This window comes from Tigriopus californicus, chromosome 5, assembly GCF_007210705.1.
Source record: "Tigriopus californicus strain San Diego chromosome 5, Tcal_SD_v2.1, whole genome shotgun sequence".
Lineage (NCBI taxonomy): Eukaryota > Metazoa > Arthropoda > Copepoda > Harpacticoida > Harpacticidae > Tigriopus > Tigriopus californicus.
This window is the reverse complement of record NC_081444.1, coordinates 5,482,795-5,499,752: the sequence shown is the minus strand read 5'-3', so window position 1 is coordinate 5,499,752 and position 16,958 is coordinate 5,482,795. Positions and strand designations below refer to the sequence as shown.

At 43.0% G+C, this 16,958-nt stretch overlaps 4 protein-coding genes across 6 annotated transcripts; 3 read left to right on the top strand and 1 right to left on the bottom strand.

The window, feature by feature from the left end:
- Nucleotides 1-2,073: 2,073 nt before the first annotated feature.
- Nucleotides 2,074-7,042, top strand: LOC131880279 (uncharacterized). 3 transcript variants are annotated; one of them, XM_059226865.1, is made up of 14 exons: nt 2,074-2,239; nt 2,302-2,430; nt 2,506-2,640; nt 3,156-3,355; nt 3,423-3,650; nt 3,726-3,922; nt 3,984-4,980; nt 5,043-5,310; nt 5,374-5,727; nt 5,822-5,920; nt 5,989-6,213; nt 6,288-6,556; nt 6,620-6,702; nt 6,770-7,042. In XM_059226865.1, exons 1-14 carry the CDS (start codon nt 2,127-2,129, stop codon nt 6,791-6,793), a joined length of 3,321 nt encoding a protein of 1,106 aa, XP_059082848.1. In that variant the 5' UTR covers nt 2,074-2,126; the 3' UTR covers nt 6,794-7,042. The 3 variants fall into 3 exon arrangements, with proteins under 3 accessions (XP_059082848.1, XP_059082847.1, XP_059082849.1); XM_059226864.1 differs by having other exon boundaries at nt 5,040-5,310; XM_059226866.1 differs by having other exon boundaries at nt 5,040-5,310; nt 6,620-6,709.
- A 1,369-nt stretch (nt 7,043-8,411) lies between these two features.
- Nucleotides 8,412-10,606, top strand: LOC131880281 (glucose dehydrogenase [FAD, quinone]-like). The gene has a single exon (XM_059226868.1). The coding sequence runs from the start codon at nt 8,599-8,601 to the stop codon at nt 10,474-10,476; it is 1,878 nt and encodes a 625-aa protein (XP_059082851.1). The 5' UTR covers nt 8,412-8,598; the 3' UTR covers nt 10,477-10,606.
- Nucleotides 10,491-12,363, bottom strand: LOC131880287 (aldo-keto reductase family 1 member B1-like). The gene is made up of 6 exons (XM_059226874.1): nt 12,106-12,363; nt 11,796-12,039; nt 11,546-11,729; nt 11,215-11,480; nt 10,919-11,145; nt 10,491-10,845 (listed from the first exon to the last, which is right to left on the bottom strand). Exons 1-6 carry the CDS (start codon nt 12,225-12,227, stop codon nt 10,656-10,658), a joined length of 1,233 nt encoding a protein of 410 aa, XP_059082857.1. The 5' UTR covers nt 12,228-12,363; the 3' UTR covers nt 10,491-10,655.
- Nucleotides 12,364-14,673: 2,310 nt separating this feature from the next.
- LOC131880282 (glucose dehydrogenase [FAD, quinone]-like) lies at nt 14,674-16,905 on the top strand. The gene has a single exon (XM_059226869.1). It carries the CDS (start codon nt 14,903-14,905, stop codon nt 16,772-16,774), a length of 1,872 nt encoding a protein of 623 aa, XP_059082852.1. The 5' UTR covers nt 14,674-14,902; the 3' UTR covers nt 16,775-16,905.
- Nucleotides 16,906-16,958: the final 53 nt, after the last annotated feature.

Here is a 16,958-nt window from a genome sequence, read left to right as displayed (position 1 = left end):
TTCCATTGTTACAATATATTTCAATAGGACCTAAGGAGGGATCACGGAGAAGTCTTTTCACGGTTCAACATGACGACTGCCATAAAGAAGGACACAAGATCAAAGCGTCACACGAGTTTTTTGACTTGGACACAGCCTTGGCCAATTGGGAATTGGACAATAAAGGTTTGTTTTGCTTGCAATACCATTGAGATAGGACAATCATCCTACATATTTTGGACCCTTCTTTAGGTCAAGAGCTTCTTCGAGAGTTTCTCAAGTACAGATTCGGAGTGTTTGAGGAACATGGATTTCTGGAAGATCCTCTCTACCCGATGGAGTTTTTCTTTGGCAATGAATCGGTTCCAAATCAGGGCTGCCAAAATCAGGATCCTGTCTGTGATTTGAACAATATCTATCAACGAGAGGCGCCTACTAAGCAAAATATTCTTTGTTATGGATCTTCTGCAATCGAAGTGATCATGGATCACGCAGACTTTAAGGTGAGTTGGCATTACTAAAGTTAGATCTAGATTATGCTTCTAGATACGCATATTCATCTTAAACATTATCATTATAGAGCTCGTGGAAGAGATTTGTGACCAATCCAGCAATTGAAAGTAGCTCCAATTTAAATAATCTGATTTACCAGGACGACAAGAAAAAGATGCAAAGACCTAGGTAAGAATGACGAGAAACTATCATTTTCATTTTGACATTGATCCGACTTTATTTGTTCCCACGTCGCAGATTTTCCTACACCAGGCAGAAGCAATCGCGATATCTACTTGTATTAGATAAAAGCCACTACATGAGCGTCAACGATCGTTGGTTCATTGTCCAAAAATCCTTATTCAAGTTCATTTCTCGGATTCCCAGTGGCTCAGAATTGGCCATCGTTACTTTTGGTGGAGGTCCAGAGTCTTTAGTGGTCCCATTCACAATTGTCACTGACTCTAACAGGTACTGTTACTAATCTAACAATGATGAGCATTTTATCTAAACTTCGACAGTTTTGCAGTTTAAAACTTTTAAGTTTGAGATCNAAACCATAGAAATATGTCCTTTGTGATCAGTGCCTCCAAGGACTGTGCTTACAATCACACTTTCACGCCGAAAATTATGCTTGTGCTATTTTCGTTTGCATTTTTTTTTTCATTTTTCCATGAAATGAGAGCATGGTAAAACACGTTTCTGGGAACTTTGATGTCTCTCAATTAATGGCAAAAATTGTCATGTCAAATTTTGGTGAAACCGGGCGAGTTACAATCATGGTAGTTCTGCGATGATTTGGGCCTAAATTGGTTCGTCTGGAAAGACATAATCTCAATCTTTTTTATCATATTTTCAGACTTGGGCTCTTTGGACGAATCCCAAGAGTTCGAAGCACTGAAAGGTCCGAGACAAACTATTTGGACGAGATGGATTCTTGTCTTAGCTGTGGTTTGAACGTTTCGTTAAAAGCACTTCGTGACCAAAGGCAAGTTGAACCTTTCTTTTACAAACCAAAAATAGAGGATATCTTGTCAACTGAGTTTTTTTTATATATCTCGGTTGAAGCGATGTTTGCGGAAACAGGTATTCTGGGTGCTGATAGATGATGCTCTGTCTGCTCGTTCTAATGTAGATAACAACTGACTTATTGCTGGTTTATTTTCTTAGAGGGGAGTTTGAACCAGCATCGATAATTGTGATTACTGGATCTCCCAGGGACCCAGATACAGCTTTTCAAACTCTCATGGATGAATTCTTGGATCGCACCACTCAAATCTTCGTGATCAACTACCCCTCAAAATCGTTCCGTGAATTGATGGGCTTGTCCAAATTTGGCAAGTTCTACTCCGTGGTCGAAGAAAAGAGTCCCATTATCACCATGAGTGTCTTCTTCAAGATCTATTTGGACATTCTCACTCAGGTTGAGGCCAAACCTTACCAAATGACTTACCACGCCGTGAGTAATGTACTGTACATGTAAATACAAATGAAAGCTTGACAAGCACGCGATTTTTGTTCTTTCGCTAAACGCTATCTCCAATTAGTGTTTATGTGTCCATTCGTTGGCCAAATTGGCACCTTAATTCCTGCTTTAATTGCCGTAGGAACACCGAACTCGCGATATTACAGGCACTTTTGTGGTTTCGGCGGATATGCGCGATCAAACTATCATTACTTTAACGATTGACGATGAGAACAGGGTGGAGTATTTCGAAATCAAGGATCCCTTGGGCAAGAAGGAGATCTTCCCAACCTACACAAGCAAGTAAGACGAACAACGCCAATCGCAACCCTGAGTTATCCCTAAAAATACTTTTATTATTGCAGCATGGTCGAGTTTAAGCTTCCAGGCTTGGCAGATTCCGGGGTTTGGTCCTACAAGATTCGAGTGTTTAACAGGAAATCGAATGATTCTGCTATTCTAGTGGATGTGACATCGGTAGAGAACAATCCAACGTGGGTCCAGGATTGTGTCTTTGCTAATCATTTTCAGCTTACCAATGGTAATTACTTCCGATTTCTTTTATGCAGAGCTATTACCTTGGAGGCTTTCACCAATGTTCATCAAATCGTGGAGGTTAAGAGTGAGGCCTTGAAAATCTACGCCAAATTGCAAAGCGGGACGTCGCCAGTTTTGGATGCCAAAGTGTTTGCCACCGTTTACAAGTAAGATCAATGTTGGAAAGGTGTGTACTGAAGTGATGATAACGGCCGAGAATTGGGTTAATATGAGTGACGATGACAATACCGGATAGAAAGAGTGGTAAGATTCTTTACCGTACGTTTTCCCATCTCGAGTTTCAATCGGTTTTCCCACCAAATTCCCATATAATGATCTATCTTCGAGGGACGGCGCCAACGAAGATGGAGATGAATTCGTCTTTTCATCCATCAAACGACGTTATGATTGTCGCTTGCCCAATTACAGCTACATACTACCTCCACCAAGAACGGGAATAAGAAAATCGCACGAAAATCGGCAGTGAATAAGTCTCAAATACGCATATCCCGTGGCAAAAAAAGATGTAGTTCACAACGGGATTGTTGCTCTGTGAGAGCGACAGTATTGTACATTATGGCTGCGAAAAGTTTGCGATATCGATTCAGCTTTTGCTACGACGAAATAACCATCTTAGAAAGACAAAGACAAGCGCCTCACCTTCATTGTACTTTGATTTCAGGCCAGATTCCGCCGTTTTAAGATTGGAGTTAACGGATGATGGGTTTGGGTATCCAGATTTGACACAAGGGGACGGAATCTACTCTGGTTACTTGTCTCAATTTGCCACTTCAAACGGATATTATGGAATCGAGATAACCGCAATCAATGGTGGAGAAGCCAAAATACCAAGTGTTTCCCACCAGGAAGAATCATCTTCAAGTGAGCATTTGTCTTTCCGAGACATTGCCCGGTTATTTATCCTGTAAAAAAGCACCTATATTTTCAGGTTGTTGCGGACAGGCCATGAAGTTTGACAGAACATTGCCTTGCAATAACTTTGTTCGACATGGAGTTGGCCCGGGATTTTTTGTCAATCAAGGGATACCAAAATCAGAAGACTTAATCGAGCCGTCCAGAATTGTGGACTTCAGATTGATCTCAAGAATCGACTCAAACACAAAATTAGCCAAACTGGAGTGGAGCGCACCTGGCGACAACTACAATGTTGGCCGAGGTGAGTCTCGATTCGTGTTTTATGACTGTTGGCGGTGTTCGTAAAAGGCTTGCGGTTGGTTAATTTTCATTTCAGCAATGAAATACGAAATAAGAGGCTACACCGGGAGGTTCATTCAGGGGAATAACAGAAAAGTCGAGTTCCGCGACGGGATCGAAGTTTCTGCTGAAATGATTCCAGTTCCTTTAAAATATGGCCAAAAGCAGTCATGTCCCATACAAGTTCCTTGGCCAAATGAAATGTTCTATTATTTCATTGTTGGAATCGATGAGGTAATTTGTTTTTCTTTGACTTCTACCTGGCCGCCCAATTCGTTTGACATGTGCATTTTAGGATGGAAATCGAGGACCGCCTTCAAACATTGCTTCGGTGTTTGTTTATGAGGCTCCAACTACTACCACAACAACGACGACAACAACAACAACCACCACTACTGCTACTACAACCACCACCACAACAACAACTACTACTACCACTACTACTACCACTACTACTACCACTACTCCTACTACTACCACAACCATAACCACCGCCATAGTAACAACAACAACCACTACCACGACTACAATTTTCATTTCAACGACAACAAACCCTCCCACGACACTTCGCCGTGACCAAACGACCTTCCAGTTTTTCAGAGAACCATCAGTGCATTCCGACGTTGTGGTTCCGGCACCGCCAAATAATCAGATCATTTCCCCAATGGTTCACGTCACCTCAGAGCCAAACTATCCCGTTTACCAGATTTCAGAAACATCGGCAATCCAATCTTTCTCTCCAATGGTACTTTACACTGAAATGAAAGTCACAACAACAACAACATCCACATCGAGGCCAAGACTCAAGTTCTTAGACGAAGCTTCGTCTTTTCCAAACCAAAACCCGGTTTCAAACACCCGTTTGCGAAACATGAAGAATACTCAAGCTGACATAGAGTCTCTGAAACGTCGAATTCAGGTCCATCGGAAATCAGATCGTTCACAAATAGGAAACCGCCAAAGATATGAAGGGCAAAAGAACTATGACCAATTTCTGAGCCGCGAAACTTCACAACGAATAAAACAAATGTCCGTCCGAGGGTCTTGGTCTGAACCAACCCTGGATTCGATCGCTGGACCCTCCATCGTGGGACGCAGAAGGAATCTAGTAGCCAAGAGACCACGGGATGACTTTTACGGCCAATCCGATCATCGAAACAAAATTCAGGTCCCTCAAGAGCAAGATTTTGATGTTGTCCCCTCTTCAAACACCGAAAGTCAAAATGTGTTGGCTCGATTGAAAAAGTTTTCGACTCTGAATGCCCCTGCATCCAAGCCAGTTGATGAAACAGGTTTGTCAAAGTTCAACGTTTTTAAAACATGATATAAATATGAGATGCGTTGATTTTAGCAGAACCATATTCCACCGAGGAGAAGCTGAAAATATACACAGTCACAGGAGTGATGTGCTCTGTCTTGGTGATCATCATGATGGTCGCCACTATCATGATCATCCGCCGTCGAATGGTTTCTAGAAGAATCCAATTTGGTGGAATCGATCTTACCAAATCCGGATCAGTTGATATCTCGACTCCAACAGATCCGTGGACAACCAATGAGAAACTTAAGCAAGCCTACCCCAACATGATTCGTTCCCACGTCTGGTTTGACAGCCTTCAACGGTACCACTGTGAAGTAAATAAAGCCTCTAGCGAAACATAACCGACCCATTTTATCCTTTCCAGAAGCGTAGCCAAAGGCGATATGTGTTTCAATAATGCCGTTTCAATGTATCCAAGCTTGGAAGACTCTTCTCAACCCAAATCAATCTTAAGGAAAGACTGCCGGTCTTCCAGTGGAGAGAGTGATGTGGGCACCAATGAGCCCCACTTCTTGTCCAGACAAACTACTCTCACCGATGACTCTTCAATGACTTCAAGAACCTCACAGTCCTCCTCAGGAGGCACAGCCTTTACTGGATCTCTGGAGTTCAAACCAATGTATGAGAACTATTCAACAAGCATCGAACCGCTGTCACTAAAACGAAGTAAAACCTCCTTGGGATTGTACCAAGAGTCGTCGATAGAACCAGCGATAAAGTAAGCTCATTTTTTTCTCAGGGTGGCACTAATAAGCGGGATGGAAAAATAAAACAGGGTGACCTTTCACAAAGATATTTTAATGCTCTTCCAGTCGAGTAAAGGCCAGGTCAAACCAGCCAGCAAGACCAAACGAACGCGAAGGTCACTCCTCGCCCTTTCCAAGACAAGCGACCATGAACAAGTCCTTTCGGTGAGGATCCTTTTTAACGAAGAGTTTGCAATGTCATTGACATCCTGGTCTTAATTTTATATCGACAGGAACTACGATCCGTTCAAAAGTGGAGGCGAGAATTCAAACACAAATGACTCCATTGAATTGGCCATAGGAAAGGTTCGGCGGAGTCATACTTCAGTGGTGGAAATAACCCCCAAGATTACTCGGGGGAAAGGCCACGTGCGTGAATTGGTGAATAATTTCCAACAAAAATCCGATCATAACGGCGAGAAGAAGAAATCTTTCTTTAGTTCAAAAGCCACGATAAGGTAAATGCATGTATACTGATTGGAATTGAAAAGGATCGATTTCGAAATAACACACTGCTCTCTCCCTCATTTAGGCTACCATGCTCTCAAACCTCCCAACAGAGCACTCCAATGTCAACCTTGAAAGCACCATCAGATTTTGCCGATGAGTCGTTTTCGACATTGAACAGGAAACAATTGAGCACTGCCGATGATAGCAAACATAGTTCCATTCAAATGGCCATGGCCAATGAGGATGAAACGACAGTCGAAATCCAGAGATTGGATCGCCAAGCAGTTTCTTTCACCAACTCAGGTTATCAACCACCCACGAATAGCCTTGGGTTTGACAAACGGAATCAAGGTAAAAAATCAACAGCATGATTGATTCAGTCTGGCACAACTTCAAAATCCTTGTTACTATTAGACGATATGGGTCTTTACGACACTCCTAGACAACCAGCATTGCCTATAAAGCCTCCCAGAGCTCCAACTAGATCCAATAAGTTGGTATGAAGTAATAGCGTAGAATAGGATAAATCATAGGATTCAACTAAACCCTTCCTTTTCTCTACAGAACGAAGATATGCTCATGTGGTGAAATGAGAGGACACTAATAGCCAAATTGACCCTTGATGTATGATTCTGTCTTAGAAAGAAATGATGCTTTGTAATAAACTGGAAATACTTTATTTTGAATTTGACAGCATTGATGGCGGTTTAGCTTGGATTTTAAGGAACACAACACAAATTGTCGGACATTCTTTTGACCAAGGATCAGGTACAAAGGATACACAAAGCCCAAGACAGCCACAGCCACCATTGAGCTCCCCTCTCTACCCACCCAAAACTTGACAATGACCACAGGGACCGAGACTAAGATGCAGTTCCAGAAAAGGAACCAAAAATTGGGAACCACTTGGCCTGAGGGTGGCTGGAAATGCTTGAAGATGTAGATGGTCATGACTAATCTCAAGGCGAAGTTAATGCCCAATGCACAACCTCCCATGATCAAGATGATTTTTATGTTGAAAGACGGGCAGTTGTTCAAACAATGGCCTTGGAGTAATGAATAGAACCGAGGGGGCTCTTCATTCAAGATCAGAAGAAGACACATTAACCCTGAAATGACAAAAGTCGCTTCATGGTCAGCAGAAATATTTCATGATTATTTCTCACCAACAACTAATGCTATGAGGCTTCGAATAAATACGATCTTCTTGTCGTCTGCAACGTCTTGCCACAGAATGCGTTTGAAATCAAATTGGATGTACCGAACCACCACGCCCATGGTCATGTAGGCGGGGATTGCAAATAAAAGAAATTGGTTACCCCAGGCAATGGTAAAGGCCAAAGAAACGTTCAGAATAGGAAAATACACGTGCACAATATGAGTGAGACTGATTAAGTGAACCGTTAGTGATGTGACAATGATGAGGTCGCTACTAATTCGATCTTCAATGGATTGATGAATGATTGGTTTGGAACTATAATACGAGAGGTTAACTTTGGTGAGAATAAAACTCAATATGCAGATCAAGGTTTTGAAGAGAATAAAGCCAAATTGATTCATTTTTTAGCCTTGTGGATGAGTTGGCTTTTAAAGTATGACTGAGAAGGAACTTTAAAAGGCCAAAGGCATGTTCTCATGGAGATTTCTCTCTTGTAGTCTTGTGAGCGGAGAGGTTTTATAAGAAAACAAAACATTATGAGAAGGTTCAAGAAACAAGCTTCAGTTGGAATAAACAGACATCCATATGATTGGATATCGATTACGGAAAATGGGGTCGAAATTTCAGATAATGTTTTGTTTTGGCAATGCTCGGATCAAACGAAAAAGTTCATTAAGTAAGACTATATACTGTATATGTATTTGACAAAACACATTCACCTTTTTTTAGATCTCAATACAACAAGTAAAACATTCTTGTTCTTTTTGTCTAAGGATTGAAATTGTTGGGCCAAAGATCGATGAAGCAAGTCAAAAATCAATTAAGAACCACCAATATTTTTCCACTTTTGAAAACCTTGCGCTTATTTCTGGTCAATTTCAAAACTGGTCTCAACAACCATTGAATATCTTCATAATCTAACTTAATCAAAAAGAATTATAACCACCCGCCCTTCCCCAAGACCACCATCGTATGTTGCTTATCTGCATAGAAATCACCCATATCCAAAACTCACTGCATAGACTCACCTTGAGTGGATTTTCAGCCACTTTGTGACAGTTGCTGGAGGGTAAGTAGGGCACTGGGCAAAAGCAGGTTTCGGTACATTTCCCTTCTCACATCGAGGCAGGTGAAGTTTTACACGGATCTGGCGGATGCGTGGTGTGTCAGTGAAATATCTTCAAGCCACTGTTTGATTTCAAAGAAGTGTAACCATTGGTCCTCGAGAGCCAAGATGAACCCAGTTTTAGGGTTCATATTGTGTTCCTTCTTAAGTGTCACCCTCCTGTTTCATGTTCAAAGTACATGGCTTTTCCATTACTACATCAACAAGTTCATGGTCGCGGCTCCCCCTGACAATGCGGAATACGATTTCATCGTGGTGGGTTCTGGATCTTCGGGATCTGTTGTGGCCGGTCGACTAGCCGAGGCCGGTCATCATGTCCTTCTTTTGGAGGCTGGAGGTCCTTCTCATTGGATGCAAGGCATTCCCGTTTTTGCCTGCCTCTTCAGCCAATCTTGGTATAATTGGGACTACAACACTCAACCTAATCCGAATGCTGGTCGCAGTGTCAGGGATGGCAATATCAAATGGCCCCGAGGGAAGAACCTGGGCGGGTCATCCATGTTAAACTGGATGCTCTACGTCAGGGGCAACCCCAAGGACTACGACGAGTGGGAAGCCATGGGCAACCCTGGTTGGAGTTACAAGGATGTGTTGCCGTACTTTAAGAAGTCCGAAAGGTTCTTCGGAGAAGTGGCCGAGAAGGACACCCATCACGGGATGAAGGGCCCCATGTCCGTGATGAAAGTACCTCACACCTATAAATCTGACGAGATGATTAAAGACGGATTGATTGAATTGGGCTATGAGTTTGGCGATCCTAATGGCGCGGGCGGAGGTGAAGGCTTCTTTGATCGCTCACATATCACCGTTAAAGACGGTTGGAGGCTTGGCACCTATCGGACTTTTGTGGAACCTTTACTTGGTCGGGCGAAAATTGATGTCCTCACGTACGCACAAGTGAACAAGGTTCTGCTAAAGGATTTTAACAAGAAAGCGGCCGGAGTGCGTGTCAAGCGGTTCGGCAAGACTTTCAAGTACTATGCTAAAAAAGAAGTGATTTTGAGTGCGGGCGCCGTGGGTTCGCCACAGATCTTATTGCTCTCTGGATTCGGGCCCCGGCAAGAACTGGTGGATTTGGAAATACCAGTGAATTATAATTTCAATGGGATTGGACGAAATTTACAAGACCATTCTGGAGTGATTCTTCCATTCTACACTGAAACTCAAAGTGGAGTGTCATTAAACTCAATCTCATTGGCAAACCCATTGAACTTTCTCGAGTTCTTCCTCAACGGTACTGGCCCTTTGTCATCTACTGGCCTGAATAATCACGGATTTTTTCATTCGCCCATCAACCCTGATCCCTCTCGACCTGATCTTCAAATGCATTTACTCAGTTTTGGTTCCAACGTAGATTATGGTGGAACTTTTTATGAATTCGTCAACTTTAGAGAGGAAGAACATAACCGTATGCACAGCAAGGTTGACACGAGCAAGGCTGAGGGTGTATTACTTGTGCCCACCCTTTTGAGGCCTAAGAGTCATGGCCTACTTCGGCTGAGGAGTCCTCACGTAGAGGATCAACCTTTGATCATTCCGAATTATCTCGCCGACGCACAAGACGTTCAAACTCTAGTGGAAGGTGTCAAGATGGCCTACGCTTTAGTCTCGACGAAAGCCATGAAAGATGCTGGCTTCAAGCACTTGGAACCATCCAGTTTCCCCTGTGCAGGTCATGAACCTCTCTCCGATACGTTTTTCGGCTGCATTGTTCGTGCCAACTTGGGGACAATTTTCCATCCAGCTGGCACTTGCAAAATGGGTCCAGAGTCGGATCCGGAATCCGTGGTGAATCATGAGTTGAAATTGAAAGGCATTTCCAACCTCAGAGTGATCGATGCTTCCATCATGCCTAAGCTTGTGGGTGGAAACACAAATGCTCCTTGTATCATGATTGGAGAGAAAGGGGCTGATATGATCATCAAACAATGGAGGGGAACCCAGACTCAAAAGGATCCAACCCCCAAGACCAAGGATGAATTATAAATCCACGGCAAGACTGATGCGTCCATCTTGAGTTTTATTACATCAAACATGCGATCAATTACAGACTTGTGTTCCATTGTGATTCATTGTGATATGTATGATATTGGATTAAATTACAGTTGCTCAAAAACGTGTCAGTAAATTCTAATTGATATGAATGCAAGAAAGGTGTCCCGTTTTTATGTGGGCTTGGGGCCAACACTGAGAGCTTTCAAGTCGGGCTTGCCGGGCTGGTAATCCCAGGGAAGGAAGTCTTTGAATGGGTAGTCAAAGTGAAGAGCGGTTTCGGCCCAGAGCAAATGTCTCCATCCTACATTCAAATCGGAAATCTTGCTCAAGTCAGATGGGCTCAGCTCGAAATCCCACACCCTGCAAAATCACCGAGAATAAATGTAGAGGTAAGAAGGTTTAAGAGTTCATTCAAAGCGTAGTCGATACGTACCCATAGTTGGAAATGATTCGGTGAGCTCGGACAGACTTTGAGACGGCAGTTCCACCCATTTCCAGATGCCACCGAAGGACAATTTGGGCTGGAGACTTTTCCAACGAAGCTGCTAATTCTTTGATGATGGGATTGTCCAACAACTCGTGCCCTGTGATTGGTTCTCCAGATGTGATACTTCCGGCCTTTTTCCATGGTCGATCAAATGAACCAAGAGCACTGTAGGCCTATTGTGGAGGAACTTGGAGTTAGAGCCTAAATTTGGATAAAAAAAGAGAAAGAGGGACGTTGCTTACTTGGAAGGCAATCTTGTGGATTCGGCAAAAGTCTCGTAGGTCTTTTTCTTGCAAGTAGGGGTGGCTTTCATTTTGAAGAACGGACGGTAAATGCTTCTTGGCTTTGGTAAGGACCTCGCGGACTTGGGTCAAGTTGAAGTTCGACAAACCAATACTCTTGCAGAGTCCTTCATCGACAAGATCCTCCATAGCGTACCATGTCTCCATGTAATGACATTCCTTGTCCCAACTATAATAACCGTTATCTTGAATGGGCATCATTGTTCCTGAAATTAAATGGAACTAGGTATTTTTTCTGTCACAGAAACAGGTCCATTTTTGATGGTACTACCTTTAGAAAAGTGATCAATGTAAGTTCCACTCTTCCTTACAGCAACATTTTGCCCGTGGCTGGGCACGGCTTGCGGCCAATGGATCACGAATGAATCCACATAATCCAACTTGAGGTCCTCCAAAGAGGCCATCAGATCTTCCTTGACATGGGCAGCTCTATGGTTAGAGTTCCACAACTTGCACTAGAAATTGAAAGGATATGATTTCTTCGGGGGGATAGGAGAACCAAAAAGTTTTTGGGAACGTACCTGAATGAACAGATCCTTCCGTTTTACAACCCCTTCCTTGAACAATTCTTGGAGCGCCTCGCCAATGACGTGCTCATTGTTGTAGTCATTCGCACAATCAATAAGTCGATAGCCGGCTTTCACGGCAACTTTCACGGCATCCTTGGTGTCCTCTGGAGAGGATTTCCAAGTGCCAAGACCAATGCGGGGCATTTGAGTTCCATCCCGGAGAGTTATATACTCGGAGATCTTTCTAGGGACAGACCTAAAAGACAACATGAAAAGTATTACAAGTGCAATGAGAAGGTACCACAAGTTACTCTGGACTTACCCATTAGTATAGGTTGAACACTTTGATGGGACAAGCACTTGGGTGTCCCCGTTCATATATTTCGGAGTGTTGCTTGATGGAAAACCAAGCCCGCTGAGAGGGGTTGCTACTTTGACGCTCATGTTGGCGACTGAGTCGAATGTTTCTTCAGAAGATGACGTTTTGTCAATGATGGTGTAGATAAGGGGAGCAGGACTTTATATATCCAATTCCTCTGACCACATTTTTCTAGTATCCGTACTCTACTCTAAGTTTTCCATGGAAGTCTCATAGCATCAACTTGCTACACTTGTAAGTCTTCGTTATCCCCAAACACGTTGAAATTGCCACTCACACATGTAAGCGGTTTTTTTCATGACGAAATCGTTGAACACCGTACAAGACTAGAGTACATTCTCGACAATAAAATGCCCACGTGGGGTCAAAGACGTACAACTAAATATAGATGCAAGGAATGCGTCAAAGTTATCTTTGGTTATAGTTCCAGATTGATTCGTAATAAATGTTAGATACTTATATAAAGAAAGGGTTTTATATCCAAGGCGCAACGTTTGTAAAGACGAGTTGTGGAATCGGAAGATTTCCAGTTTGTATCCTTTTAACCTTTGATCGTTTGTCATAACTACAACAAGTGCTCTTCTGAACAGGCACCAGTTTGGAAATGCAATCGTTTGCAGCCTTTCAACCTTTGGACTCTGGGAATGTGACATTCTGGTGTGAAATTCCTGCTCAAGTTAAAAATGTTAATGGGGATGATGCTTTTGAAACGTTCGTAGATTGATTAGGACTTATGAAGAACCACGTGAAAACCTAATTGATCTCTTGAACACTATAACCTAATCTGGGAAATGTCTTCACGCCATATCATCACCAGAATTGGAAGCCCATGTGCTTTGGGGTTAGCTTTATCTTTCCCTGAAGAAGATCGAGGTCAACAAATGCGACATACGGCAATTATATTGAATTTCTTTCATAACTTCGAAAAAACAGATGAGAAACCGTATTCATCGCATTTTCCATCTTGCATAAGCACACAATAAGAACTGAATAATCAGACCTTCTTCAATGACTGAGCAGATGTGGTTTGGATCGGTTCACATCTGCTCAGACGTACGCACACACCCTTCCGAAACATTTGTCTCATTATGAAATCACCGGTTGCTTCAAATGTACTTTATTTAGAAATTTGAAACAAAAAAAAATGTTAGAAGATATTTTAAAATGGCTTTGTTGCTCTGAAATTTAACTTGCAGTTATTCTCAATTTTGAGTTTTATCTTGGAACCTTAATTGTGGATTGCAGTTGATCTTCAAAGTGGAAGAATATCCTTTGTTGTTATCTATTTGAAGAAATGGGAACTGAGTCGCCAATGCAAAAAAAAATTAAAACATGAGTGACAACTTTACAAAGTGTGTTGAAATAAGCAAGTGAGTCTTACAATGCAAAATATTCATTGATCAAATTTGGAAAACTGTTGTTCACCAAAGATATTCTGCAGGATGAGGACAAAATGGAACTAATCCGTTGCAAAGTATTTTTTGCACAAGAGTAGGTCTTTAATGCTCAAGCTTATATTGGAATGTGACTGATGGTTTTTTTACAAGATTTTATTAATCTTCAGGGACCATTAATAGTCATTATGAAGATATTTGGGTTATTTGCATTATGGAAATAGTGAAAAAGAGAACACATTTTGACATGGGAAGGGTGATTACGTTGAAAGTTAAATCTTGTTATGGGAGACACATTTATTTTTGAATTCGTTGACGGTATGACACTGTCGCACTTCGCCTGGGAGATCGTTCCATATCTTAACAGAGCGAACACTGAAGAAATGTTTTCGCAAATCTAATCTCATTTTTGGCACGGGTTTCAATGTTCAGGTACATTTTTGTCTATTTTTTGATTCTGAGATCAATTTTCAACAAGTAAATCACACATTCATACATCAATCAAAGTCACTTGCTTTTGCAAAGGACAGTGTACTTGTAGCAAGTATCCTCCGCCAGGCAATCTATTTAAATGCATTGATTGCCCACATTTCACGTTACGTATGTCAAGTAATAGAAATTTTCTCGAGCAAAACGCTCATTCATGAGGATTCAATAGAATTTCAAGCCTAGAGTTCGGTTCGAGATGCATTTGTCATTTGGGTCCCTTCCAAAACAGGTTTTGCTACATTCCTCTCCTAAACTCTGGATTTGTGGAGAGACTCTCCGTTCTGTGACATGATCGTTTCTGAAGAGCTGAACCTTTGGCAAAAGTAGAATATGCATACTGGAAATATCAGGGCGTTAGCTAAATGGTTCATCATCACAAAAATATATACTTGAAATGTGTGAGCCTTTAATCGTCGCTGGTGTAAAAGACAATCGTACTACTGTACAGGTTTCTGGAATAGGTTCCAATAAGGAACATGCAGTTCTAATCAGAGCTAGACAGACACTCAAGCCAATTGTGAGAGATCAACGTGTACAACACGTATTATGTACGTACGTACGTAGAAGGGCTGCTGAAATCAGCGTTGTTGCCGCATCCGAGGATGGGCTGAGGCCGATGCGCAGAACCAGTTTCCTTGGCTCTTTTCGGGTAGTAACATCATCAACCGAAGCGTCTGTCTCCTACATACATTCAAGTCCGATAAGCATTTGGCAAACAAGGTGAAAGGCGAGTGTTCGACTTGAACACTCGGGTTTACGCGCCATACAAGTGTGCAAATAAACAGTTTTCCGTCTGCAAAACTACCCTGTTTTCACATGTTACAGCAAAGCAGTGTGGTCCAAATTTAGATCCCAAGATGAATTTGCACATCTTGTACTACTGGATCCTTGTGGTGACAAGTTTGGTATTCTATTCCTATGTGCACTTGTCCTACTATGTCCAGATGTACTTCACCAAACTCATGGTGGCTCCTCCCAAGGATGCCTCCAACTACGACTTCTTGGTGATCGGATCTGGATCAGCCGGTTCAGTTGTTGCCGGCAGATTGGCTGAGGCTGGCCACCATGTCCTCTTGATTGAGGCTGGAGGTCCTTCCAATTGGCTCCAAGGCATTCCGGCGTTTGTGTCGCATTTCATGAGCTCACCTTATGATTGGAAGTACGACTTTGTACCGTCGGAAAATGCTGGTCAAGGCGTGGTTATGAGTATCCCCCGGGGTAAGGTCCTCGGTGGCAGTTCAATGCTCAATTGGATGCTTTACTTGCGAGGACATCGCAAGGATTACGACGAATGGGAAAGCTTTGGCAATACAGGTTGGAGTTACAAGGATGTCCTACCTTATTACAAGAAGAGCGAGTCGTTTTACGGCAAAGTGGATCAGCAGGAAAACTTCCATGGGAGTAATGGACCCACGGGGGTCAAGCAAACGCCCCACAGACACCCAATTAACCATGTGTATAACCAAGGCTTCCGGGAGATGGGTTATGAGTTGGGCGACCCCAATGGCGCGTCTGAAGGAGGGTTCTTCGAGCATGTCCAGGTTACCATTGACAAGGACTCATGGCGATTGGGAACCTATCGTTCGTATGTGGAGCCTTTGTTGGGAAAGGCCAACATCGATGTGCTGACCTTTGCTCAAGCTACCAAATTGATCTTTGAGGGTAAGCGAGCCGTGGGAGTCGAGGTTAATCGTTTTGGGCAGACCCTGAAATATTACGCCCAGAAAGAGGTCATATTGAGTGCGGGCGCCATTGCGTCCCCACATTTACTCATGTTGTCCGGCGTTGGTCCGAAAAACCATTTGGAACACTTGAACATCCCGGTGATCAAAGATTTGCCTGTGGGCGACAACCTTCAGGACCATTTGCACGTGTACTACCCGTTTTACATGAACGGCACGAAATCCGGACTGACCACCTCACCTTTCAATGTTTTGAACCCACTGAACTACATCGACTTCTTCCTCAATGGGGCCGGGCCCTTGGCGGATAACAACATCGGATCCAATGGGTACTACAATACCAAGCACAATCCCGACCAAACCCGGCCTGATGCCCAGATGCATTCATGCGCTTATGCCCATGGGAATGACTTTGGTGCTGCCATGAAGGATTCATACCGCTACAAGGGAAAATCATGGGAATACATGTTTGAGCCATACCTAGGAATGGAAACGAGTTACTTATTGCCCACCCTCTCCCGGCCCAAAAGTCGTGGCTTCATTCGACTCAATTCCAATGACTACCAAGACCAACCCATAATTGAACACCGCTACGTCTCTCATCCCGATGACATGAAGGTTCTGGTGGAGGGCATGAAGTTCGCTCATGCCATGAAGGACACGAAATCCTTCCAAGAGAATGGAGTGACCCCATTCCGCCCGGACAAATACTTTTGTGGGGATCACGAGCCTTATACCGATCTCTATTGGGAATGCTTTGTGCGCCATTGGGCCTTGACTGTCTACCATCAATCCGGCACTTGTAAAATGGGTCCCAAAGACGACAAGACAGCTGTGGTCGATCCGCGATTGCGAGTCTATGGTTTGGAATCCCTTCGTGTCATTGATGCCTCGATCATGCCCACCATTGTTAGCGGCAACACTCATGGGCCTGTGATTATGATTGGGGAGAAAGGCGCAGATATGATCATTCAAGATTGGGCCCAGTCCTCTGAAGCCAAACCTGCCGTCAAGATACCCTCCGATTCTCGCAAGGATGAACTTTGAAAATCCGAATGCTAAATATAACACTTGAATGCCTTCATTGACTTTCGAGACATACTTTGAAATAAATGTACTCGAATTGAGGTCGAACGATCGACCAAAATCGTCCCGTTGCAACGGAACTTCCCAAGTAATTGGAACTTCGCACTTTGTCTCTCTCTAATTGCTCAGCGAACAAACCTTAAAA